The sequence below is a fragment of the Armigeres subalbatus genome, chromosome 2, assembly GCF_024139115.2.
Source record: "Armigeres subalbatus isolate Guangzhou_Male chromosome 2, GZ_Asu_2, whole genome shotgun sequence".
Classification (NCBI taxonomy): Eukaryota; Metazoa; Arthropoda; class Insecta; order Diptera; family Culicidae; genus Armigeres; species Armigeres subalbatus.
In genome coordinates, this window is record NC_085140.1 from 323,109,543 (window position 1) to 323,137,204 (window position 27,662).

General features: G+C 43.9%; 2 protein-coding genes across 2 annotated transcripts in view; both read right to left on the minus strand.

Annotated features, from left to right (window-relative positions):
• Window positions 1-247: 247 nt before the first annotated feature.
• The window catches only part of LOC134212686 (uncharacterized), a 28,610-nt gene continuing 1,195 nt past the window's right edge, over window positions 248-27,662 (minus strand). Inside the window, exons 4-8 of the mRNA XM_062690752.1 lie at window positions 26,869-27,619; window positions 4,542-5,070; window positions 870-1,129; window positions 586-803; window positions 248-521 (exon numbers count right to left, since the gene is read on the minus strand). Of these exons, the coding sequence (XP_062546736.1) occupies window positions 422-521; window positions 586-803; window positions 870-1,129; window positions 4,542-5,070; window positions 26,869-27,619 (1,858 nt within the window). The 3' untranslated portion in view covers window positions 248-421. The remainder of the gene's footprint in view (window positions 522-585; window positions 804-869; window positions 1,130-4,541; window positions 5,071-26,868; window positions 27,620-27,662) is intronic.
• On the minus strand, window positions 1,891-3,391 carry LOC134212687 (tubulin beta chain-like). The gene is made up of 2 exons (XM_062690753.1): window positions 2,940-3,391; window positions 1,891-2,880 (listed from the first exon to the last, which is right to left on the minus strand). The coding sequence occupies exons 1-2, from the start codon at window positions 3,373-3,375 to the stop codon at window positions 1,979-1,981; spliced, it is 1,338 nt and encodes a 445-aa protein (XP_062546737.1). The 5' UTR covers window positions 3,376-3,391; the 3' UTR covers window positions 1,891-1,978.

Consider the following 27,662-nt stretch of genomic DNA (forward strand, 5'->3'; position numbering starts at 1 on the left):
ATAACGTAAAATTAGCAAAAGCACATTTTCTCAAAAACCGATAATCATTCTACTACGCTGTGCAGTAGCTAATATGTTAACCGTCTAAGACGAGTTTAGTACTTTCTATTTAATTCCACTACGTTTTGTTATCTTTGCAGGAACGTTTTTCGAACTCAACTGTGAGGTTGTCTTCAGTGTCTCGTACTTGACTCGACGAGAGACTGAAGACGACCTCACAGTTGACCCATGGAGTATCTGATCGAATTCACTAATTCCAACAACTTGTGCTTATAACCAAAAAATGGTACTTACCGGTTTATTCATATTGAATTCAAATCAATAATACAAAAGTAAAGTGTTAAAACATCCACCAGAAAAAAAAAAAAAGGATTTCAAAAACGTCATCAATTAGGAACCGATTGTGCTCGATTCGTTTGTCCTAATCCTGCGGATTCAAATGCTTGACGAATCGATTAACCGCTCTGCGGTCTGAGTCGCTCAACTTGTCGTATTCCGGATGCCGCATAAGCAGATGTTCCCTGAGAACAATATTAAAAAATAGAAGAATAATATAAAAAAATATTAAAAAGAAAACTGCCTTACATCGTTAGGCGATCCTCGATGGGGACGTCCGGCAGAAGTGGTTCGATCAGTTTGAACATACGCTTCGACTCGGCGGTTGATGGTCCCGGATCGGACAGGATGTGCATTAAATTGTTCAGAATTTTCTCCATCACTTTGGCCATCACCGTGTGATAGTCCTCCTTGTTCTCGGCGGTCAATTTCCCCAGCGCAAACGATTGGAATTTTGCGAAGAAATTCTAGAACAACGCAGAGTTAGCAGCGTACTCATAGTTGAAACTGTGTGCGATAGAACGTAATATTACCTTCACATTGGATTCCGATTTGTAGCCTTGCAACAGTTGGAATGCGGCCTGGGCAATAACTTCACAGAACTGGGATGGATCGGCCCGATGCAACACCTTCATCAGGTCCCTCAGTTGTTTGTCGAATACTGTGTCGATGGCGAAGTTGGCCACTATAAAGTGCGTGTCGGTGATCCCGGGGAGCGACTTGTGCAGATCGTACAGTTGCACATACTTCATGAGCATCTGCTTCTGCTTTATGACCGGTGCGTCGTGCCAATCTACATGGGAAACATAATTTTGTGTTACATACATACAAATCAGTGAGTGTAAACTAGTTTTATTCTCGTTTACGGACGACCAAAACTTTCGAACGTATCCGATTCGCTCAGATTATTGTCCTAATCTTGGCTTGGATATATTGGCCAAATCAGGAACATGGCCAAAACTGGTACAGTTACCCTAGTTTACCCTAGTTCGGTCGGGGTTCTGCCAAATCACATCAAGCGCCAATCAAAATTCACTAATTTTCTCGTACAAGTTTTCATGTAGCAGGTTCAATTGATCACAAATCGTACCGGAAATCCCTCAAAACTATTGTAGATCCAGTTGAAACCCGAACTGAATTCTCGCGACAATAGCATTTTCTCCCATTTCCGAATGTCGGATATCAAACAAGAAATAATATCTAAGGTAACTGTACCAGTTTTGGTCATGTTCCTAATTTGGCCAGTTTTCGAAAATGAAGCAATTTCCGAAGGTTTTACTGTAACAGGAGATACATCCCTTACGCTGTAAAAAATGATCGATATTTTTTGGAAAATATGCATTTTTCAGGGCTGGCCAAATTAAGCACTAAGGTGGCCAAAACCGGTACACTTCTCCTACTAGGCAATTTAAAAGCCTAAAAAGCCTAAAATTTAAAAGCCTGAAAAATTACAACTCAACATAATCAGCAAGTTATTTGTTTTTGGAGTCCTTTCGCTACAGTTTTATGCAGTTGTGCAGGAGAAAGGCGAAAGTTTAACAGAAAGAAAAAAACTTTTTTTTGGAACAAAATTTTATTTCAGCAATTATACAACAGTAGGATCTTTAATTCACAGTATGATGATAACGGATAATTTCCTCATTTATTCTTCGCCACCTTCCTCTTCTTCGTCAAATTCTCCTTCCTCGTCGGCTGTTGCTTCCTGGTACTGCTGGTATTCCGATACCAGGTCGTTCATATTGCTCTCGGCTTCGGTGAACTCCATTTCGTCCATGCCTTCACCGGTGTACCAATGCAAGAAGGCCTTCCGCCGGAACATAGCCGTAAATTGTTCGGCGATACGTTTGAAAATTTCCTGTATCGCCGTCGAGTTGCCAATGAAGGTGGACGACATTTTCAAACCACGCGGCGGAATGTCACAGACGGCTGTTTTTACATTGTTCGGAATCCATTCCACGAAGTAGCTGCTATTCTTGCTTTGAATGTTTAGCATCTGCTCGTCGACTTCCTTCATGGACATTCGGCCCCGGAAGATGGCCGCCACCGTTAGGTACCGTCCGTGGCGTGGATCACAAGCCGCCATCATATTTTTTGCATCGAACATTTGCTGCGTTAGTTCCGGAACGGTCAGGGCACGATATTGTTGCGATCCACGGGAAGTCAAGGGCGCGAAGCCAGTCATAAAAAAGTGTAGCCGCGGGAAAGGTACCATGTTGACTGCCAATTTGCGGAGATCTGCATTCAGCTGACCGGGGAAGCGCAAACACGTGGTCACACCAGACATCGTGGCCGAAACCAGGTGGTTCAAATCGCCGTACGTTGGGGTGGTCAACTTTAATGTGCGGAAGCAAATATCGTACAGAGCCTCGTTATCGATACAGTAGGATTCGTCTGTGTTCTCAACCAGCTGGTGCACACTTAGGGTTGCGTTATATGGCTCTACCACAGTATCGGACACCTTTGGCGACGGAACGACGGAGAATGTGTTCATAATACGATCCGGATATTCTTCTCGAATCTTCGAAATAAGCAAAGTACCCATGCCTGAGAAACCAATTTTTGTTAGATGAACAAAATGCAAACGAAGCATCTACTAATCTCACCTGAACCAGTTCCGCCGCCTAACGAGTGTGTTAGCTGGAAGCCCTGCAGACAATCACAACCTTCCGATTCTTTCCGGACCACATCGAGCACCGAATCAACCAGTTCGGCCCCTTCGGTATAGTGTCCCTTAGCCCAGTTGTTACCGGCACCGGATTGCCCGAAAACAAAATTATCCGGACGGAACAGCTGTCCGAAGGGTCCTGCTCGGACGGAATCCATAGTTCCCGGTTCCAAGTCAACTAGCACCGCTCGGGGTACGTACTTTCCGCCTGTGGCCTCGTTGTAGTACACATTTATCCGCTCCAGCTGCAAATCGCTATCACCGCAGTACGCTCCCGTCGCATCGATTCCATGCTCATCGGATATTACCTCCCAGAACTTGGCTCCGATCTGGTTGCCACACTGGCCGGCTTGAATATGCACGATTTCACGCATTCTGCTGGACTTCTATTGCTTCCAATTTGCTTTTTTGAACTCCCCAGCAGCGATTGAATATGAAGAGAGTGAATCCAAATCGCGTCCGCTTTCCTCGGTGGTGAAAATTGAAATGAAAATTTTTCGACGGTCCTCAACGCAGTCAAGGAGACGGTTGCCTTTCATGACACACTGTGATTGATCCGCTCCAATCGAGGCGACGCGTTCAACATGTGCTTCTGATGGTGCTGCACCCGTTGCCATGCCGTGTCACGTCGCCGTTGCTTTAAAAAAGGATGTGATGATGTGATATGCGGTGGCGCCACGGTGTGTAACGAATGGGGTAAGTGTTCTTATTTCGGACCATTTACTTATTCTGAGCTTATCCGTACTTCGAAAGATTTTCCGTTCTGCAAAAAATGGCATGTAAACTAACGTGGTCAGAAATTAGTACTTTTCTGTTGGATGTTTGCGTGATTCATCATCGCAGTCAAGGATGCACGGGCGAATACTTTGCAGGTGAAAAAAAACGTACCTATAGATTTGTTTGTGATGATATATTTGGACCTACCTTTGGACTGGTGTCATCAAACATGCAATTATTCGCAACAAAGCACTACATTTACTGCACAATATCACAAAAGGATATACCCTACTGTATTGCTCATAACACATAAAGTATCAGAAACATGTGATTTGTATCATTCAGTAAAGGAAAGATAGTTTGATTGAATTAGTATTTATTTGACATCTCACATTATGTTACCTCAAGGTGTTATCCTTTTCGTTTTACCCGCAGAAGCGTAAATCTTGTTTCTTGAAGTCGGTTATCTAATTCTACGTTACCCAAAACTATGCATCGGTATTTTGTAGCCCTAGCCCAGCCAAACTGTCTATAAAACGTACCTATATAATTTAGAGGCAAAGTAACATTACATTACCAATCCCCACTTTTCATCGAGAATCAACTTTTGCCAAACATGAGGCATAATCAGTCAATGCCAGTCATACGAATATCCCGATTCGGTATGTAAAATAGAAAAACGATATTCGTCACGCGATTGACGACAGGACACCCACCAATCAGCAATTGACGGCTTTATGGCAAGGGCATAATAAAAAAATCCCATACATTACAAGGTAAACAATATTCCAACTACCCACAAACTTCCTCCATCCTTACTTACCGTCCTTCTTGGAGAAGAGATAGTACAGCAAAAATTTCGCCATCTTCTGCAGCAGTGCCGGTTGGACGGGATAAACGATGGCCTCCAGTTCGGCAATGCCGAGATCGCCAACAGCGTTCTGCGTCACGAGCAACATATCGCACAGGCTGATGAACATGTGCACGCTGGTGTCGAGCGATTCGTCGTACTTTTGCAGCTGTTTGATCAATACGCGTATCAGTTCCATCACGCGCTTCTTCAGGCTGTTCCCGGTTTGCTGCAAATGGGCGATGGGCTCCTTCAGCGAATGCTCCTTGGCGGTTTCAGCCTGTCTAGCTTGTACTATGACGTGGAAGAGGCACTTGTACAGCCGATAGAAAATGCTCATTTGCTCCCGGGTCAGTTGCATTTTTTCCAACAGGCGGAAATCGGTGTATAACACGTGCTTCAAGTGGGGTAGATGTGTCTTGACATCGTGGTCCAGCTCCAGGAAAGCCGTTAACCTTGTGACGCACTCAGCGTACTGCTCGGACAATTCGTTGCTTTTCCCCTGTAAATTGATCGATTAGTAAGTTGAGTGTATATCTTAGAGCGTTTTTATTTCTAGTTGTACAACGCTTTCGTTTTCTGGAGTGAACATGTTGTCAATAGGAGCTTCTTGTTAAGTTTTTGTCGTTGAAGTACCTCGTCTTAATTTTCGGAATATTATGTTTTTAATTAAAGACTATCTATTTTAAAATCAAACAACAAAATAAGTCATTCGCTAACGGAGATAGGATAATGATTGTTGTAGCTGTAGAGTCTCCTACACTAGATGAGATTATAAAAGCTATTAAAGAGCTGAAAAACAATAAGGCTGCGGGAAGGACCAGCTCCCGGCTGAACTTCTCAAGCATGGCAGTGAGCAACTTTATGAAGTTCTGCACCATATTATGTCGAAAATATGGGAAGACGAGGAATAGCCTACTAGCTGGTTGGCAGGCCTCATTTGCCCTCTCTTTAATAAAGGGCACAGATTGGAGTGCGCCAATCACCGAGGAATGACCCTCCTTAATATGGCGTAATTATGTCCCGTATTCTGTTCAACAGATTGAGACCGCTTGAAGAGTCCTTCTTCGGCAAATACCAAGCAGGTTTTCGTGAGAGCCGATAAACGAAGGATCAAATGTTTACCCTGAGACAAATCCTTGATAAATTCCGAAAGTACAACTTGCAGGCACATCATCTGTTTATATATTTCAAAGCGGCATACGGTTCAGTGAAACGGAATGAATTATGGCAAATTATGCTAGAACATGGTCTTCCGGCGAAACTGATACGACTGATTCATATAGTGTTGGACGGATCGAAATCAAGTGTAAGGGTTGCGGATGAAATATCGACGTGATTTGTTACCTCAGATGGATTGAAGGAGGGTGGTGCACTCTTGAATCTTCTGTTCAATATAGCGGTCGAGGGAGCGATTAGGAGAGTTGGTGTGGACTTCGTAACCAGCTTAAGTCCCGCAGTCTGCAAACGAAGACAAAATTCGCGCTGTATACTACTCTGATTCTTCCGGTGGCTTGTTTGTTTGTGTTTGAGTGTTTGAGGGTAAGTTGCTGCGGACAATATTATGCATCTCGAGATAAAATATAATACTGCGGCTTCCTGCTGGTTGCTTCTCAGGTAATCGCAACGGTCACTAAACACAACAGAGTAAATAAAAATCTCACCCACCGTATGCACTTGCCATGATAAACACTCTCCATGTCAGTGGCGACTCCTTAACCTCAATCTACCTGTTCAACGAATTCCAATTTGAGAAATTTCTACGCGTAAATGCATGAGATAAGTAGATTTTGATAAGCTTAATCGGCTCTGATTATTTTATTTCCTATTCGGGATGTCAAAATATTAAAACTTCCAATTTTTGTGTCGTTGAACAGGTAAAAAGTGAGGTTACGGGACGCCACTGCTCCATGTACTCAGTGACTCCGGTTGCCTCTCACTAATACAATCGAACACTGCTGCCATTTCGCGAAAAGCACGTGGTTTTGTTTTGAGTGGGAAAATTCTGCCTATCTTTTAATACGGCGGCTATCGTTTACGTTTGCAGTCGGGCCTGTGAGTGTAAGACCGCCGCAGCATTCTAGAAAAAGATAAGCGCGACAATACTCGGCGGTAAACAGGAGAACGGTATCTGGCGGCGTGAATCACGAGTTGTACCAGGTGTATAAAGGGATATTGTTAAGCTTGTTCAACACGGCAGACTACGGTGGGCTCAACACGTTGTTCGTATGCCAGAAGAACGTCAAGGGAAGATAATATTTAGTAGGAATATTATCCCGGAAGAGGCCGCAGGCTTCGTGGAAGGCCGCGTACACGATGGCTTTTTGCAGTTGATGAGAACATGAGGGCCCTCAATGTTCAGGGCGACTGGAAGCGATTGGCCCAGGAACGAGTCCAGTGGAGAAGGATATTTCATTCGGCGTATGTTCATCGAAGAGCTGTACTGCCCTTTGTAACCTGCGAGTTACAATTAACCCGTTTTTTTTAGTCTTGTCGCCGAGTGTATTTTGGGTAGTTTGTGCGTCGCTTTAACTGGCTACCCATTATGCTTTTGTTTTTGTTTTAATGGCAACATGCACCACCACTGTGGATTTGTTAATATTTTAATTCGTTTGTTTTTTCAATTAAAGTTTGTTTAGATTTTGTTGTTTAGCGTTTTAAATTGTTGCTTTTAAATTATAATGTCCGTTAAGTTAGATTTTAAAATAAAGTTAGCGCCAGAGCTCCTCCCGTAGGCTAAAAAGCGACATCAACACAAGCAACATAACAGTCGAGCACGGTGGCAGGAGCGATGGCGATTATTTGTTTTTGGTCTGGTCGATGACGGGAGAGAGTTACGAACCGCGAAGAGGATCGCACGCGTTTTGACAACCCGCTAGTTTTGACTCGGAGTTTTGGTGCCGGATATCCATCCGTGGTGCGCGTTTAGCTGGCTAACTAAGTCCCAGCATAGTCGGGAGTGGAAAAGTGGTTCCCCCGAGAAGTGCCGGTTCGGGAACGAAGAAAAGTGCTGTGTTAGTGCAGTGCATTAGGGTGTAGGATCGCCGCCATACTGGGAAGCTCATCGTAAAGGAGTGTTTCGCTTCCCAGCGGTAAAGTCAAAGATCCCCAAAACACCCGCCGTTCTCACTGTGGGGGCTCAGTCAATAGAGTTCCTCGCCCTCACAGTTAACAGCCAAAGAGAGCGAAGACAGGTGCGTACAAAGGGGCGTACCACCTGTAGTAGTGAACTGCGGTCACTACTTGGACCGTCTACGGCGAGTAGGCAGGTTCGGTGATTTTACACCAGCGTCGCTAGGGGGATCCGACAAAGGAGCTTGCTCTTCCCCTAGCTAAAGTAAAGGACGGCTGCCGTGGCAGTCTGTAAAGCCAGAGTGAGAAAGTGAAGAAGGAGAAGCAGAAGAAGAAAGAGCGAAGAAGAAGAAGAAGAACAGAAGAAGAAAGGACGGAAGAAGAAAGCGAGAGACCAGTTTGCCTGCTGCTGCTGTATTGCTGTCGACGAAGGGGCCCCCAACGAGAGCAGTGAGTCGACCAGTGCCGTAGCGAGAGGGAGCAAGAGGTCAGAATAGAATATAAGGTTTTTTTAATTTGAAATATTTTTTCCTTTTTCTCATTTTGTCCATCCGAAATCCGAAGGGAAGTGGGAGTACCCTGCTCTAGGCCGCCCTGCCGGGGTGAATTGTATGAGGGGAAGCTCAGGGCTTTCAATTGGCGCCCAACGTAAATTTTACGAAAATATCTACGATATTTTCTTCCTGAGCGAGGGGTACTTCCACCAAAATTCGGATTTTGGGTGGAATAAACACAGTGGTGGGGACTTTTTCCACAATCGCGTGACCGTTTATAATTTTTTATATTGTTTGTGTTGTATTTGTGTCTCTAAATCGGTTATTTGTCCCGTCTGTTGGGCGATTTGGCACGAGTAAAGTTGCAGTGCCCCAGGGGCGGGATCGCCAATTCTTTCGAGCGGTTTAGGGTGGCACGTGAAGCATTTTGGTGACCTAAAATCATTGGGAATCGTTAGTGAGTGAAAATAAGTACCTTACCGTATTCATACTTCATCGAACAGTTGGTAAAGTTTTGAAACCGTCCACATTTTAAAGATTTGTGTCCTCTTTCGTCAAAATGGTACTCAACGTGTTGACGTTGGGAGAATTCAACGTCGCGTACTTCCACTTGCGAGCCGATCATCTCGAACAAGACGAGATCGACTTTGAGTTGAACTCCCGCAGTGTTGTCATCCCTCCCGAATCGGATCAATCATACACCAAAAGGCGTCGTCGTTTGCGTGGGCTGTTGGCCAGCGAGCTGCAGGTCTCTGATCCTGTGGTTCGGTCCTTCAAAGGTGATGTTGAAGTTGATTTGGGTATATGTCGTGGCAAGTTCGAGTCCATCAAGGAGGATTTGGGGTACAGGTGTCCGAATAAAGAGGTTTTTCGAAGCAGGTTGCTTCACTTGGGTGCTCGGCTCCAAATCGTAAAAAACTACGCCGTGGGAGAAGGCAATGAGGCATTTATTGATTTGTTGGACGATGTGGTAGCTCTCCACAGCTACCACTTCGCAAATAGTGCTCCGCCTCCTCTCACGGTCGTTGAAGAAGACACTGAGGATGATGATGAGGATTTGCAAACCCAATCTGCGGAAAGGAACGACAACATTCCGGTCCTGTATAGCAAACCCTCAACCGATGTTGTCGTAAATCAGGTGGCTGGGGAAGAAATTCTCGGGGTCTTATTTGAAATAAGGGCGGAAATTCAAAAGACGCAACAGCAGATTAAGGTCAACGAGTCCCGCAACTCAGCGAGAATAGATTCTCTGGAAGCTACGATGGAAAAACTCGGTACCGGTCTAGCGTCTATCAGCACGATTGCTTCTGAACTCCAAAAAACGTATCGTGAAGTTCAAGCACTTCGCGATACAGTTTCTGAATTACAGGGCATGGTTAAAAAAAAACCTTCCTAACGTAAACTTCAATAGTTTGCCGGTGGATACAGAGGATATTCACTTTAGAGAGAGTCCTGATCTGCCGGATTTGCCTGAGATTCAACAGCCAACGTTAGAAGGGTTGGGTATTTCAGAAGATTTGCGGAGACGTCTTTCGATTCCCGCACAGGACTTACGAATGCCGAAACAATCAAAGCTGTCTGCTCCTGGTATGGCGGATTATTCCAAGATTTTTGAAAAGCCCCAGCCGGCGTATCAGCCGCAAAATATTTTCCAGCCTTCCATCCCAGGCTTCGCAGTTCCGCGTCAGGCGGAGAGTACCAGATCGGTAGAAATTACCGGTTACTATTGTCGGCCCCAACGGGTGGCCGATTGGAACATTAAAAAATATGCTGGGAATGATGAAGACACAGGGCTGAACGAATTCTTGGAAACAGTCCACCATTACGCAGAATCAGAACAGATTGCCGAAGCAGAATTGTTCAACTCGGCAATGCATTTGTTCACTGGGAACGCGCTAGCTTGGTTTCAAGCCATGCGATCCCAGAAGCGGTTCTATAACTGGAACCATTTGGTGTGTGAGCTGAGGGCGAACTTTGTTCACCCGGAACTTGACGCCGCGCTAAAGATGAAGGCATCTCAGCGTCGCCAGTATCGGAATGAGACCTTCCAAGATTTCTATCTTGCGATGGAGAAGATCTTCCGTGCTATGTCCACACCACTGGGTCTTACTGACAAGCTTGACCTTCTTAAGCGGAACATGCGGACGGACTATAAACAAGTCCTCTTGTTCAAACCAGTGAACACATTGTCCGAGTTGATGCTCATCGGTAAAACAATAGATCCTTCTTTTTTTTTCCTCGTTTGTCGGGTGAAGATCACTGCGTCCAGATTTTAGGACTATTGTGATATACTGTGAAATACGCAAGTTATCTCAGTAACATGTTTGTCACTGAGATACCTTGGTATCGACTGAACTCAAGACCATCTATTATTGATGAATAGAGATCCTGAGTTACAGTATGTGACTCCCCCATTCTGGCGAGACTAGCTTTATGAAGCCAACCACGTCCTTGGGGGATAAGATCCATATGTCAGCAGGCCCTAAGCCCTGCTGAGAACTTTGAACCTACGTTGGGTGAGTGCACTGCAATAGCAGAGGATGTGTTCTGATGTTTCTCTCTCCTCGTCACAGAAGCGGCAATTTGAGGTTTGGATTGCTCCGATCTTTTGTAGATGGTATCTGCAGGGGCAGTGTCCAGTTATTAGACCGGTGTAGATGTTGAGATCCCTTTTTTTGAGACCTAATAGTTGTTGGGTTTTCTTGGGGTTAATCGTTACGAGCCTTTTGGATTGGCTCGTATGGGGAAGTGCATTCCAGTTTGATGTGATTTGACTGACCATATATTTGTTCAGTTCCATTTTTACAGAGCAGTCTGAGATCCCGCAGAAGGGCTCAGGGCCAATGAACCTTTCATTAGATCCATTCCTGGCTAGCTCATCAGCAATCTCGTTTCCCTCTAGACCCGTATGTCCTGGGATCCAATATAGGTAGACTCGATTGCGTATGGATAAGGATAAGTTTCAAAGCCAGAATGCATTCCCACACTAGCTTTGAGTTACAAGTGTAGTTATTAAGCGACTTAAGTGCCGCTTGGCTGTCAGAGAAAATACATATTTTTGCAAATCTATACTTTCTCCTCAGGCATAATAACACGCATTCTAATATTGCATATATTTCCGCCTGAAATACTGTGGGCCACTGTCCTAAGTGGACAGAAATTTTTGTTGTAGGGCCATAGATTCCGGATCCTGTCAGATTATTCATTTTCGAACCATCTGTGAAGAAATTTATAGAGCCTGTTGGAACGCTGGGTCCACCTCCTTCCCACTCCTGGCGGGAAGGAATGAACACATCGTAAGGTAAGTCATAATTGACTACCGTTTCCATCCAGTCACTACAAATTCCTATTGCGGGATTTATGGCAAATTCATTTAATATGCTGAGGTGACCCGTAAGGTCTCCCGACAGCAGTGTTTTTGTTCTCTTTAACCTTAGAGCACTTTTTTCTGCTTCCAGCTTTATGAATTGATCTAACCGGGGCAGGTGAAGCATTGCGTCTAGGGCCAAAGTGGGTGTACTACGAACTGCGCCAGTGATGGCTATGCAAGCGGTGCGTTGGATTTTGTTGAGCTTAGCCCTTGCAGCAGCCTCATTAGTTTTAGGCCACCAGACAAGGGAAGCGTAAGTTGTCCTGGGACGGACAATGGTTTTATATATCCACATGATCATACTTGGTTTTAGGCCCCATCTTTTACCAAGGGTTTTTGAACAAACCCAAAGTGTATTGAGACCTTTCTGCACAACTGATTGGAGATGAGAGTTCCAATTAAGCTTTGCGTCGAGTATGACACCTAGATATTTTACTTCACTTGAATAAACTAATTGTGTTTGATTCAAGAAAAGGGGTTTCAGTTGTACCTTTCTCCGTTTGGTGAAAGGGATAATGGAAGTTTGTAGGATTTATGCCTAGTTGATACTTTTGACACCAGGAAAAAGTGTGATTTAGGGCAGATTGCATTCTTTCCACGATAACACTTTCGAATTTGCCTCGTACAATAATGACAACGTCATCAGCATATCCAACCACTTCGAAGCCTCTTCTCTCTAAGCTGTCTAGAAGCTCATCCACCACCAGTGACCACAACAAAGGAGAAAGCACTCCGCCTTGCGGACACCCCCTTGTTGCTTTAACAGTGATGTATGAACCGCTAAGCTCAGAGGAGATTTTCCGATTAGCTAGCATAGCAGGTGTACCCAGGTAACAATGCATGGGTCGAATTTTCTCCTCAACATTGCTGACCCTATAGACGAGTAAGAAGCGTTATCGAATGCGCCCTCAATATCAAGAAATGCTACAAGAGCAATTTCTTTTTGCATTAAAGTGTTTTTCGTTTTTTGAACTACCGTATGTAGTGCCGAGATCGTAGATTTTCCACTTTGATAAGCGAATTGGTTTTTTGACAAAGGCATTGCTTTCATAAATTTGTGATTTATGTACTCGCATAGTACCTTTTCCATAATTTTGAGCATTACAGAGGATAAACTTATCGGCCTGAATGCTTTGGGGTTGGTTTTATCTCTCTTGCCTGCCTTCGGAATGAAGACAGCCCGGATTTGACGCCAATCGTTAGGTATGTGCCCCAAAATCAGACTCGCCTTAAAAATCTCAACCAAGGGTGGAACCAGTGTTTTCTCCTCTTTTTGGATCAACGCTGGAAATATTCCATCCATGCCAGGAGACTTAAATGGCTCGAAAGATCTCACAGCCCTCTCAACCCTGGCCCGAGTGAAAGCTTCCTTTGCAACCTTTATTGCGTCTTTTTTAGACCCAGAAACCCATGATTGGATCTCTTGTGGATCTGAGACAGCAATTCCAGTGCCTTGGTCGCCGATGCTCGACTCAGGGATTGAATCAGGATCTTTAACAATTCGTTCAGTGTATCGCTAGGCTCTACAGTGAGCGAACCATCCGTCTTTCGGAGGCTACCCACACCATTGGAGTGGTCTTTTGAAAGAGTTTTTTGGAGTCTAGCCACTACGGGTGTATTCTCTATGCTTTCACACATTAGAATCCACGATTTCCGTTTGGCTGACCTTATTTCTTTGTTGTAGTTCGTCAGGGCCTTTCTGTATAGGCTCCAATCGCCGGTTCGCTTAGCACGATTGAACTCCCTACGCGCAGTTTTCCTAAGCTTCTCAAGAGTTTTATTCCACCATGGAACGTCTCTACTCGAACTAGTTGATTTAGTTGGACAGCTCTCTTGGTAGGCGTTAAGGATTTTGTTTTAATGGATTTGGACGCATCTTCCAATTGTGTTATGGACTTGATATGACTTTCTATGATGTACTCTTCGGATCGTAGGATAGCTGAGTAGGATTCCCAATCAGTTTTCTTAGGATCTTTAAACGTTTTTCCATCGTTAGACCCCTTCCCACTCGAAGATGATGTGTTTATGGTCTGACATTGATATTTCTTCAGAAACATGCCAGTTTTTATTTTATCAGAGATAGACCGACTACATAGAGTCAAGTCCAAAACTTCCTGACGAATGGAGTTTTCAAACGTGGGCTTGTCACCAACATTACAAATGTCAATGTTCTTGGAAGAGAGAAACTGTAACAGGTACTCACCTCTGGTGTTTATATTGGTACTTCCCCATACGGTGTGATGTGCATTTGCGTCGCACCCTATGACGAAGGGATGTTGTGTCGGTGGCTGTAGGCTACGAGCGCAGCTATTTCTGGAGGAGGATTTCGTCCACGTCACCTGGGAAGTATGCCGAGACCACCAAGATCTCTCTACTCCCTCTGGCGGAAGGTACCTCCATCCTGACCGCTACGATGTCCCTTTTATGAATTCTGAAATTGGAAAGTATTTACAGTTGTTATGTAATAAAATAGCCGCTCTAGGAGAAAGCTGGCTGTCATCATATACCAACTTACATGAGTGTTGTGGAATACCTTGTATTCTGGATTTATTGACCCATGGCTCTTGAATGAGGGCCACGGTTAAATTCTCTTTGGTGAACCTCCGACAGAGCACACCCGTGGCGCTCTCAGCATGGTGGAGGTTCACTCGCAGAACTTTAGTCGTCATTTCCGGGGTTCCGCTTTTTTTCCGGACGACGACTGTCCGGCTTTGGATGTTGCGGATCATCAGGATGTCGTTTGGTATTACAGTCTGGGTTTTCTCTCTTCCCTGTAGCAACCTGGCCCGCCAGTTTCGCCTCTGTGGTCAAACTGTCGCTTTTTGCACCCCTTTGCCCTGTTTAGATACCTTTGGTTTGGTACCACTAGAGCAGGGGTCGCATGTAAGCTTTGAGCTTTTCCTTTAGAGGCGGACAGACTAGCCTTTATGGTGCTTTTGGGGTGAGATTTACTAACCTCGCCCGAACCGGAGGCTTCCTCAGATTTCTCTTGGGTCGGCCTTCCAGTTAGCCGAACCTCGCTTGAACAGGAGGCCTCCTCAGATTGCTCTTGGGTCGGCCTTCCAGTCGGATTGGCGGTAGCGGCAGTCGGTTGATCTGTAATCTTCCTTAGTTGGATTTCACCAAATCGGTAGTTGAGGGTGTATTTGGACTTCTTCAACTTTTCCATCGACGCACCCTCTACTGTGAAGATCCATTCAACATGAATATCTTTCAGAATGGATCGTTTCACAATACGCCAATTAGTTGTTGTGATGTCATTTTGGCTTTCTATGAGAGCCTTTATTCGGTCGTCATCATAGCTGGAGCTTTGTGGGAAGAATGCTCGGATCATCTCTGGACGTGGAATCGCCACTTCGTCCATTGCCATCAGCTCTGCACCTTCCCAGGGTTTCATGGATGGGGATATTCTCTTTAACCACTCAGCAGTCTCTTGATCCTTACAGATTAGAACCATGTAACCGGACTTGTAGATGAGGTTGTTGAATTTGGGTTTTATTGGCTCGTTTCGCTGTTGAACTACTCTGAGCAGGAGTGCTTCTTGTAGAAGGTCTAGCTGGGCTGTAGTGAGTTGGACAGTGGGAAAGTCTTTGGGTATTATCCCGACCTTCACGCTTTTGGCCATATCACTGTAGCTGATACCAGCTGTTTTCCTCATGGGTGGGTTTTGTTGTCCAGACACGTTTTTCTGAGGCGCGCGGTTTGAGGACTGTTGGGCGCGCTCTCTCGGATCCAGATGGTGCTTCACCCTTTTTTGTTTGGGGTCCTCTGTGGCGGATTTGTCTAGGTCGTTTCTCGAGCGTTTTGAGGAAGTGGGCTCGCTCTCCTTATTCAGGATTATGGACAAGGCCTCATTCCGGTCTTTTCCCTTCTCCCGGAGAGTTCTAAGCTGCTTCCTCTGCGAGCGTGTGTGTGTGGGGATTTTCTTTCTCCAGAGCACCCTTGGCTTCCGTAGAACCCTTGTTATCTTCGGATCCTTTGCTATTTGCTAAAGATTTTTGGGGGTTGATGATGATCCTTATACCATCATCTTCGTTATCTTCCATGTCCAACAGGTTGGAGTCGGTCGATGAGGGGTTGTAGATCTGGATCAGCTTTGTCGAAACATGCGCTGCTCCGGGAGATAGGCGTTGAGGGGCAGGATATTTCCATCTTCTCCTGCGAACTACTGAGTAGCTGGTCTTCGGTAAGGCCAAGCTGACTCAGAGTATTCTCCACTTCGCTCTCACACGACTGAGAGAGGCAGTCGTCACCTTGAGGGTTGTTTGTAGAATTTGTACTCATTTTGGTCCCACGAGTAGCTAGGGAAATAAATGTCCGCTGCACCAGTGCCCCGCCGTAGTGCAGTAAGGGCTGCTACTGGGGTGTTCGCCCTGGTGCACCCCAGGCTCCGTTCATGATTGAGCATGTTTAGAACCCCTCAACCATTCAGCCCTCGGCACGGGTCGCATGACACCTTGGCATTGGGGTTTATCCATTTTTGCTTTACACGATGGCCATGAATAACAGCCATCGCAACCTTCCTCCTTTACCAGGGCTTAGGACCTGTAGCTCAAGTTCTCAATAGTTTCACAATCTTTCGGACATGCAACTACAGCGAACCATCATTGCTAGCGGAGTGAAAGATAGATGCTTCGGAGTGTGAAACAATAGATGCTTCAAAGACTCCCATTTACCAAAAAGTATTTGGGAGCTCCAAAGAAGTATCTGCTATTTCAAGTCAGCCTGTTTTCAATGGTTCTCCACAGAGCCAGCGGCAGCAGCAACAGAGTGCTAACGGAAAGGGGTACAAACCCAGGGTGTTCTATAAAAGAGATAGCCCTCCGGCCTCTCCCACAAGAAACAAATCGCCACCACGTCGTTTCAACGACAATGGTGGTCAAATTCGAAGAGCTCCTCGTGAGAAAACTGGAACAAGTCCTAGAATCCCTACGTCGCAAGACGGTGCAATGTGCCTGAGTGCCCTCGTGGACAAACATCGGCCCCAACTGGGAGTTTGTTACAACTGTGGGACAAAGGGCCACGATCACGAGAAGTGTTCGAAGCCCAATCAAGTATTTTGCATCGTATGTGGATTCAAAGGATTTGACGCCACCAATTGCCCTTATTGCTTGCAAAATGAGATTAGGTCCAACTAAAAGTGTTGAATGGCCAATCCCTCTTCAATAATAATTTTCTCAAATCCCGAACTGTACCAATTCTTCGTAATACATCCTCATTTTCTCAATAAAAATTGCCCATTGGTACAACGAGACTGCTTTTTTTTTCAGCCGTTAGGCAATTTTCAGTTTTGAGTAGGAATTTGATGGCTTGAACATTTTTCGACCACAAATGACCTGCAAATAAGACTCCAAGATTTTCCTGGGTCTGCAATACTCATCCAGCCAACGTGGAACTAAAGCATTATTTGTGCCTCGGATCCAATACATCGACTTCATGTGGTCGTTCACTTGGGAGCTTCCGAAGTACGATGGGTTCGAGGACACAAATCGCATTCATCTTCACGTTGGCAATCCTCTTCTTCCGTTTGGAGTCGAGTCCAACAGCAATCGGCTTCGAAAGCCTTGACAACGTTTAAGGCAAGGCAAAACATTTTGCCACTTGCCGCACAACAACACTCCCAGTGGGAGGAACACAAATCCCATTTCGATGGGAAACACCACAACATATATTTTATTCGGGCACTTGTACCCCAAAACCTCAAATATTCCGCGGTGGAAGACACAAAAAACACTGCTGCTTTTTTAAGGCAGAAACATTTTCCCGTCGGGGTTAAAAATCTGCCCCTTACTACATACGCCGCAGTAGTCACTTTCTAGCTGTTAGCCAGGCAAGAAAACACATACACAATCCTTTCGACGGGATGAACACACATGAAACCCCACTTCGTCGGGGTAAAATCACCTTGAAAACCCCTCTTGAGGGGTTAACACTTTTAAAAACACTTCCTTCCACCGTGGAAGGCCTTAAACACTTGCCCGATGATGGTCTCTATCCGCAGAAACCACCAGAATCCGCGATAAACGAATGATTATTACAATCACAGTCGCAACGATCGCGACGGGTCGGCTGGATTGTTTGTGTTTACATTTACCAATCGCTTCAGCATCATTCGCATTCGGCGATGTCATCAAAACAATCATCTGTTGTTTTCTCACTTCTGTGAGTGTGCGAAGTGCGTTCAATGATCGTTTCGATCCACTCGGGTTGGTCATTTATGTTGCGCAAAAACACTGAGCAAAATCTTCTAGTTTTTTTCCAGCGTAATGATGACAACACGTTAAATGTTTTCTAATTTATTTATTTATTTATTTTATTTTACTTCGTCGTTACTTGTCCGTTAGTAATAGGGAAATTCTGTTGATTCCTTTTGGAATCGATACGCAATTGACTAACTAACTCAATTGTTCTCATAATTGGAAACAGTTGATGCGAAAAGGCCATAAGTCTTGCGTCCCTATTGTCCGTTTATTTTGGTATTTTGTGTGGTTACGAATGATATGCGTGAATGAATGAGTGTAACTGAAAGAAAATGTGTGAATGTAAAGTATGAGTGTGTTGTGAAATGGCGGGGTTCGTTCAAATGTCTAGTGGATCGTGTGCAAGTGTACGGCCAGTGAGTGAGATGAAAGAGTGATACACTTTGAATGAATGTGGATGGAATCAGAACCCCAGCTGTTTAAGGAAGTATGAATACCGTGAGGACAGGAATACTGGACAGTCGCAAAAAAAAAGTGAAATGATGGAAAATTTATAATGCCGCGACAACCGTTCCGCTGCTATGTTGAACAATCCTTGACCGGAGGCTAGCAGAGTTTTAGGAATCCAGGATGGATCACGTGTCGAGAAAACTAATCGGGGAAGATCTTAGCTCTTTTATTGCTACTCGAAAGTGTCAATGGTGGACTGATGTCGCCCAAGGGCGAGTCCCAGTCCTGGTCAGCAGACTATATCGGAAGAGACGATGTACCGATTTAAGATATCTTTGTTCGGTCGTATACCTAATTGTGAAATTGTAATATATTTTGTTCAAAATTGTGGAAGCTGTCTTTTTTCGGTAGGTTAGGCCGATTTCTTATTTTTCTTGTTTATTTTCCCCATATTTTTATTTATTCTTTTTTAATTCGTTATTTATCATCAATGTTATCGGTGTTAGGTGTTAGAGTTAGTAAAAAAATGTTGCCATTTTTTTCTCCTCGATAATGGGCGAGATTGTAACCTGCGAGTTACAATTAACCCGTTTTTTTTAGTCTTGTCGCCGAGTGTATTTTGGGTAGTTTGTGCGTCGCTTTAACTGGCTACCCATTATGCTTTTGTTTTGTTTTAATGGCAACATGCACCACCACTGTGGATTTGTTAATATTTTAATTCGTTTGCTTTAAATTAAAATTTGTTCAGATTTTGTTGTTTAGCGTTTTAAATTGTTGCTTTTAAATTATAATGTCCGTTAAGTTAGATTTTAAAATAAAGTTAGCGCCAGAGCTCCTCCCTGTAGGCTAAAAGCGACATCAACACAAGCAACATAACAGTCGAGCACGGTGGCAGGAGCGATGGCGATTATTTGTTTTTGGTCTGGTCGATGACGGGAGAGAGTTACGAACCGCGAAGAGGATCGCACGCGTTTGACAACCCGCTAGTTTTGACTCGAGTTTTGGTGCCGGATATCCATCCGTGGTGCGCGTTTAGCTGGCTAACTAAGTCCCAGCATAGTCGGGAGTGGAAAAGTGGTTCCCCCGAGAAGTGCCGGTTCGGGAACGAAGAAAAGTGCTGTGTTTGTGCAGTGCATTAGGGTGTAGGATCGCCGCCATACTGGGAAGCTCATCGTAAAGGAGTGTTTCGCTTCCCAGCGGTAAAGTCAAAGATCCCCAAAACACCCGCCGTTCTCACTGTGGGGCTCAGTCAATAGAGTTCCTCGCCCTCTCAGTTAACAGACAAAGAAAGCGAAGACAGGTGCGTACAAAGGGGCGTACCACCTGTAGTAGTGAACTGCGGTCACTACTTGGACCATCTACGGCGAGTAGGTAGGTTCGGTGATTTTACACCAGCGTAGCTAGGGGGGATTCGACAAAGGAGCTTGCTCTTCCCCCTAGCTAAAAGTAAAGGACGGCTGCCGTGGCAGTCTGTAAAGCCCGAGAGTGAGAAAGTGAAGAAGGAGGAGAAGAAGAAAGAGCGAAGAAGAAGAAGAACCGAAGAAGAAAGGACGGAAGAAGAAAGCGAGAGACCAGTTTGCCTGCTGCTGCTGTATTGCTGTCGATCAAGGGGCCCCCAACGAGAGCAGTGAGTCGACCAGTGCCGTAGCGAGGGGGAGCAAGAGGTCAGAATAGAATATAAGGTTTTTTAAATTTGAAATATTTTTTCCTTTTTCTCATTTTGTCCATCCGAAATCCGAAGGGAAGTGGGAGTACCCTGCTCTAGGCCGCCCTGCCGGGGTGAATTGTATGAGGGGAAGCTCAGGGCTTTCACCTTCTACGCATAGTTGTCCCATGTTAGTTTTTGTGGATTTTGACTTTTCACCATATAGCAGTCTATTTTGATGTATACTTTTAGAAAACTCTAACAGATTTCGAATTTTGTTCGGAAAATCATTGAAAAAAACATCAAGTCTATTTGTCCCATTGCTTAATTTCTACGCATAATTGTCCCGCGGTGATAAGATTCATCATTATGGCGGATTCTGTTATTTTATGGAGCACACCACATTGAAATAGCATTTTCTGTTTAGATCTTGCAATCTTAGCCTGTTGCACTGGTTTAATGGGGGCAATTTGCACAATACTCATTCTTAGCGACATAATCACTTCAACCACGTGGAAGGTTCACTTCCATAGATAAAGCATGTGGATACATATGTCAATCGCAGTAGTCATTCACGAAATCATGCACTGAACGAGGCTGATATGCGTAGAAACCACAAAACAAGTGCTCTATTTCTCGGCATAACTGTCCCGCCAAACTATTTTCATGATCGTTGTCGCAAATTCTATTTATGATTGAAAAATAATAATGATTTCAATGATATTAAGTCTTCTGAATGGCTCAGTGATGTAATAATCCGATATTGCATTATGGTTATACGGCAGCAATGAAAATTAGTGTTCAATTTCAACTGCCATTTTCTCATTTGTCGTTTTTTGAATTTGGTACAAGCATGCGTAGAACGGCAGTGTAGCCCATAAAGTATCAAGTAAGTATATGGTCATACATGCTGTCGGCATTTCTCAGATGTCATAGATGTGAGGACCTTCAAGGCCCAAATATCAACTCTGACCACCATGTAAGATTCGCACAAGGCTGTCCAGCATCACCCAGTTCTAGGCGTGAGAGAACCATGCGGTTGAACATACAGCGACTGTCGGGCGAGGGAGTTGCGGAGCAATTCGTTTATAAAATCGAAGAATAACCAGCTGGGGAAAATTTGAACGCATTGTGGCAACAAGTCCGCGAAGCGGTCAGTACAACAACCACAGAGTAACTTGGTATCACACAAGGAAACCAACGGAAAGGCTGATTTGATGTAGAGTGCCAAACAGCGACAGATGAAAAAGACCAGGCCAGGAGCCGCATGCTTCTTCTTCTTATTGGCATAATATCCCCACATCTGGGACAGAGCCGCCTCGCAGCTTAGTGTTCATTAAGCACTTCCACAGTTGTTAACTGCGAGGTTTCTAAGCCAAGTGACCATTTTTGCATTCGTAGCCTCATGATGCTAACACGATGATACTTTTATGCCCAGGGAAGTCGAGACAGTTTCCAATCCGAAAATTGTCTAGACCGGCACCGGGAATCGAACCCAGCCACCCTCAGAATGGTCTTGCGTTGTAGCCGCGCGTCTTAGGCTAAGGAGGAGCCGCATGCTCGTATCGCCAAAATAGAATAGAGTTGTTGTTGAATGGACAATTGAATCAGACAGAGAGGGCACAATCAGAATCAAGATTGAGGACGATGGACAAGCAGTGGAGCCACCAACGCTAGACGAAGTAAGAAAAGCTGTTCGAGAGCTGGAGAACGGTGAGGCCGCTGGGAAGGACGGAATCCCGGCCGAGCTTCTAAAAGTTGGAAATGATCGGCTGAACGAAAAATTCACCAAGTGACTGAAATGTTTGATGAAATGCCTTCGAGCTGTCTTGAGGGCCTCATATATGTTCTATCTACAAAAAAGGGCACAGACTTGATTGAGCTAACTATCGATGTATAACACTCCTCAATACCGCCTACAAAGTAATCTCCCGTATTATGATGAGCAGACTGCGTCCGTTTGCGGAAACCTTTGTCGGCGAATATCATGCTGATGCAGATTGAAGACTATCGAATACTCGCAGTGTTTGAGCGGAAAATACTGCGTTCAATACTTGTCGCCGTGGTGGAAAATGGTGAATGGCGCAGACGCATGAATCACGAGTTGTATAGAGTGTACGAAAATGCAGACATCGGCAGGCTGATAAAATACGGCAGATTACAGTGTGCTAGACATGTAGTGCGTATGCCGGAAGAAGAGACCAGCAAAAGTAATGTTTAGCAGAGAACCTCACGTCATTCCTTGTCGTATTTCTGGACGAGCCGAACGTATTCTATACTCCCGTGATGAGACCACCCCCATGAAACGGCTGTCATCCGCTGCCATGGTAGATGGTAAAAAAGTGTATTCCAAGTAAGGTTCACTTCGGGTTACGTTCGCCGGTTCGTTCCCAAAATATGTCGATATAGAAAATATGTTGTTTCCGGTGCAACTTTTTGTGCCGGGTGTTCAATTGTACCAACTGCAAAGAGTTGGGGCACACTGCCGAGTTTTGTGCCAACAAGCCCCGTTGTGACAATTGTTTTGAAAAGCATAGGAAGGAGTCCTGCCAGCAATAAGCAACAAAATGTGCTTATTGTGGTTTGGATCCTCCTCATGATTTGCAAGAATCCCCGGTGTACAAAAAGCGCACCCAAAAAGTGAAGCGCTCGTTAATACAGCGCTCCAAGCAGTCGTATGCGGAAATGGTGAAGTCACAAGACACATCCGCAACTGCCAACGCATCGGCTGCTATTTCAGCTGCCTTTCAAGTTAGTGATTTTTATGATGTCATTTCCATTGACGAATCGGACTCTGACGGAGCCGATAGGGATGATTCTGCGGAGGTACACGTACCCGAAAAGAGGAAGAAACCGTCTTCCCCGTGATTGCGCCGTAAGAAAACAAAACTCATCCCTAGAGGCTTGCCAAAATCTGATGGTAATGGGCAGGGAATTAATTTTTCTTCGATGCGCAAGCGAAACAAGCGACAAAAGAGAACCAACGACGAAGCTTTGTTTTTGTCGGAGATAATAATGACAAAGATCCGAAAATTTTTATCAGCAACAAAAAAGAAGACAATTTTGTTGCTAACTTTTCATCCCGTTATTTTGCATTATCTCTACAGCTAATGTCGTTTTTTTGCTTTAATAGTTTCTGCTTTTATGGAAATATTCGATAATCTAACTATGATTACAAAATTAGCGTCGTATTCGGGGAAATATCAGAGCATGCAAGGCAAACGATTCTTGTTATATTGTGTTTGGGTTCTGATAAAGGCTTGTTGCGTGGTGCGTTTGTCAGTAACAAACTCTGTTGACGACAAAAAGGGTATATTGTTAGGCGTTGCTCGAAAATTGATTCCCTGGTAATGGGGGATTATTTAAAATCCCGAAGCAGCCTGTCTATACTGCTCCATTTGACCCATGTTACAGTAAGACATTCCCGCCATTATTTAAAACCGATGTTTCCAAGAAACATCAGTCTAGCAATATCACTGAGCAGAAAACTGCTACTCGCACTTCCAAGAAAAGAATCTCGTCCAAGCGAGGATTGATATGCTTTAATGACCTTGTGGACCGTATTTTGAAATTATTCAACATACCAAATTCGATGAGGGAAATAGTTGACCTCTTTATACCAACAGTAGAAACATATCTGAAGCAACTGACTGTTTCATGGCCCCTTCATGCAGAAATCGTATCTTTCGATGGATAATATGGCCAATATGGAAGATACGATCACTGTGCTACAGTGGAACTGTCATAGTCTTAAACATAAATTAGACATGTTCAAGTTTTTGATTCGCAATTCTGCTGGCCTTTGCGCACAAGGAGCAATTGGCTTCAATGTTCTTGGATATTGAGGGCGCTTTTGATTAAGTTTCCATAGAAGTACTGTCCAACAATCTGAACAGTAGTGGATTACCCGCTATTTTAAATAATTTCTTGTACCATTTGTTGTCAGTGAAACATATGAACTTTACTCTCAGCGCCCTGACAACTTCCAGAAATAGCTACATGGGCCTTCCCCAAGGATCATGTTTAAGTCCCTTGCTTTATAACTTTTATGTTAAAGAAATTGACAATTGTTTGGAAGGACAATGCATGCTCAGAAAACTTGCAGATGACGCTGTGATCTCTCTAAGAGGTCAATGTCAAAATGCCCTGCAAGGTCCATTGCAAAGTACCCTAGATAATCTGACTGCTTGGGCCAGACATTTGGGGATCGAGTTTTCACCGCAAACTCAGTTGGTTGTGTTTACTCTGAAACTCAAGCTGTTGGAGGTGCTTGCTGGAGTCACTCCTTTAAAGCACCGTTTCTAGGAGCTCTCACTTAGAATACTGATAAAATGTGGAACAAGTGACACACTTGTTTTAAAAAACTTCGATAAAATTCTTGAAATGACTCGTCAGTCAAGGTTCATAAGAGTTTATCTCAACTAGGGTATGATGGGGCAAGATGGGTCGCCTAAGGCGAACCCTGAATATCTCAAAACAGAAACATTTAAATTCAACTTTTTAACATGGATCTATAAAAATAGCTCATAATCTATAAGCCAGAGGTATGAAATAACAAAAACTCCACTTTTTATTCCATTTCGAGTCATTAAAGTAGAAGTCTATTTTTCTGTAAATCAAAAAATGACGGGGTAAGATGGGTCAAACAGCGGGACAAGATGGGTCACCTTTAATTACTGCAATTAATAATGTTTTTATTCCCAATATTGAATTACACACAGATAGATAGCTTTATTGCCAATGATTATATTGAATAAAAAATAATTTTTGAGCCCTGGATGAAGAAATGGCTCTACATTCAAAAATGTCTGCAAATTCTTATAAAAACAAGCCGTCTGAGTATTGCTTTCTTAAAGACAAAAAATAGACATTTTCAATAAACAAATTAACATCATTATGTAAGAAGTAACCTTAAAATGATTAAACCAGCAATGGAAAATATGTTTTGAATACGAACTATGCCCTTCAGTATGTGCTGACCCATCTTGCCCCATTTGTAAGTTCATGTTAGAATGTCTAATTTTCGATCAAATTTATTTATTTCAACGCAGTTAGTATAACATCACCTACATTACTTATAATACATTCACTATGTTACTAAAAATGTTTAAATTTTACATTGCTCGACGAAATTACACGTTTAATAGAAATTGTGTTTCGCATAAGAAATAATGCGGAAAAATATTCTACCTTGCCATACTCTACCAAAATAAAATTTTATCATCAAATCGAGTGACAATAAAGTAGAACCAAATTATTCCTCCTACAAAGTCATAATCTACACATTAAAATGTACACGATGCTCAAAAACGGCCCTGACCCATCTTACCCCGTGACCCATCTTGCCCCGCCTAACCCTACATATCGTCAGATCTTTGTCTTCCATGTTATAATCCACCTCGAGTTAACTTCCTCAACAACAATTCTTCAATTTAATACGATCTGTCCATGAAACATGTAATTCAAGGAATACCAGATCATCTTCGAAATTTCTCTATTCCTCCTATTTTTTTCTGGAAAATATGAACATGACAGTTGCAACAACAGATATTTCACTGATGGTTCTCGCATCAACTGATCCACTGGCTTCGGTGTTTTCAACGAAAATTCGACAAACTTCCGAAAACTTCTAGAACCGTGCTCGGTTTATGTTGCTGAGCTGGCAGCAATTAACTTCGCTTTGGGGATAATTTCCGATCAGCCCACAGACCATTTTTTTCATCTTCTCGGATAGTCTTAGTTCTATCGAGGCACTTTGGACGATGAAACCTGTTAAGCATGCATCTTACTTTCTTACAAAAATAAGAGAGCAGATGAGTGATTTGGTCGGAAGATCATTCAAGATTACCTTTGTATGGGTCCCATCCCATTGCTTAATCTATGGCAATGAGAAGGCGGACTCGCTGGCAAAGTTGGGCGCACAGGAAGGTGAAGTTTACGATAGGCAAATCTCGAACAACGAGTTTTTCCCATTAGTTCGTCAGAGTACTCTTCAAAATTGGCAAGTGAATTGGTTACACAATGAACTTGGACGGTGGCTATTTTCCATAGGGGAACGTCCACAAATTACGTAACGCTTATAGGGGGGAGGGGGGGTTGAGTGAAGTGTGACGATCCGTACGAATTTTTCAGAAGCTTCATACAAAAAGTGTGACGTAGGGGGGAGGGGGGGTTGAAAAAGTCCAATTTTTGCGTTACGTAATTAATGGATCTTCCCTAGTTTCTGGGCGAGCGTGGTTCAGAGGTGAGGCTTCATTCGCACGATGTCGAGGCTTATGTCTAATCACTATTCACTAAACGCACATCTCTACAGAATAAAACTTGTCGATAGCAACCTATGTAGGTGTGGAGCCGGTTACGATGACATCGATCACGTAGTTTGGTATTGCTCGGAAAACGACGCCTCCGGAGAGCAACTATTGGATACCCTTGTGGCTCAAGGTAAGCAACCCTACAGGGAAGTAAGAGGTGTTTTGTGGAACCGCGATGTGGCGTATATGAAGGCTATCTAATCTATGCTTTTCTTTACTCGTCTGACATTAAAGTCTAACACCTTTTTTTCTTTCTCAGTTTTTTTCTTGTCTCTGTCTTATGTTCCGTGTATCATGAAGCGCTGGCCATCTGGAAGATGCTCCCTGACGAACCACAGCTCGAGCAAGATGCTACGCAATACCGTTAATGACGTCATATACCCGGATAAGCAGCTGTAATACCTCAAACCTAAATCCCAACCTCTTCCCTCCTGAATTCACGCAATCTGACCTTGAGTCACCACGTGTATCTTGGTATATGTCACTCACCCCTTACTAACTGTTGATAATAATGATATACATTGTAAATATCATAAAGAGTCTCGGCTCCGTTAAGTATCATACACGCCTGAGCCTGTCAAATAAACGAAATAGTTTTAAAAAAAGAGAACCTCACGTCCCACACGTGCTGGCTGTGTGCAATCTGGAGAGAGAGTATTAGTCGTTTCAAATTTCAAGGTCAAATACAATTACGCCTATTTGCACCGTTAACGGCTTTACGATTCCCATTTCAATAAAAATACAGATAGAATACTTACTATATTGCGGCTATTAATCTTCATCCTGGTCTCCAACAATTTGTCAGCATACTCCTGCAGCAAATCGGACCATATTTGCTCGACGTCCATAATGATGTTCCAGTAGCCACGAATGACGGCCAGATTTTTGTGAAGCATGTAGAAATTACGTCCAGTATGGGCCACATCTTCCAGTACCGCAAACAGTTCACAGTAGTACTGATCAATGTTCATACTATACTTCTTAAAATGGGCGTGAAACGAGGCATCCGCCGATTGAAGAAGAATCGTGTAAGCGTGTTCATAGTTAGCGCATTTCAGGAGGCACGAAGGGTATCCCTGCGTGAAACTCTTAAGCAAACCCAGTAGCCGCGAGTGAGATGCGGATTTTTGTTCCAGATCCTTCATCAACAAGGCGAAATATTGATTGATCACATGCACCACCGAATATATCATGAAGAGATTGTCCTTGCGGGCAGATTCCTCGTCCAACAACTTGAACACTATATCCCAGTCGTCGAAGAACTCCAACTGCCACAGGTCGGTAATCAAGGCGGTCAGTGAATCAATTGGGTGCTCGTATCGAACATACAGCCTCAGGATATGTTGCAGAATTTCCAGATTTTTACTATTGTCAGTATCGTCCGGACTGCACAGGGTGCATACATGGAAATCGATTGCATATCCTCGAATCATCTCCTCAGCGTGAAACATCTGTTGCCGCAATTTGTCCACAATGTCCTCACTAAACACTTCCTTGCCATAGTTCAGTCTACGAAGCAGAAAATAAATGTCTACAGTAAAAACAAGACGAT

Coding starts and splice junctions, on each gene's coding strand:
- LOC134212687 (XM_062690753.1), bottom strand. CDS start 3,375: ATGCGTGAAATCGTGCATATTCAAGCCGGCCAGTGTGGCAACCAGATC. Junction 2,881..2,939: donor AGGCGGCGGAACTGGTTCAG/GTGAGATTAGTA, acceptor TTGGTTTCTCAG/GCATGGGTACTTTGCTTATT.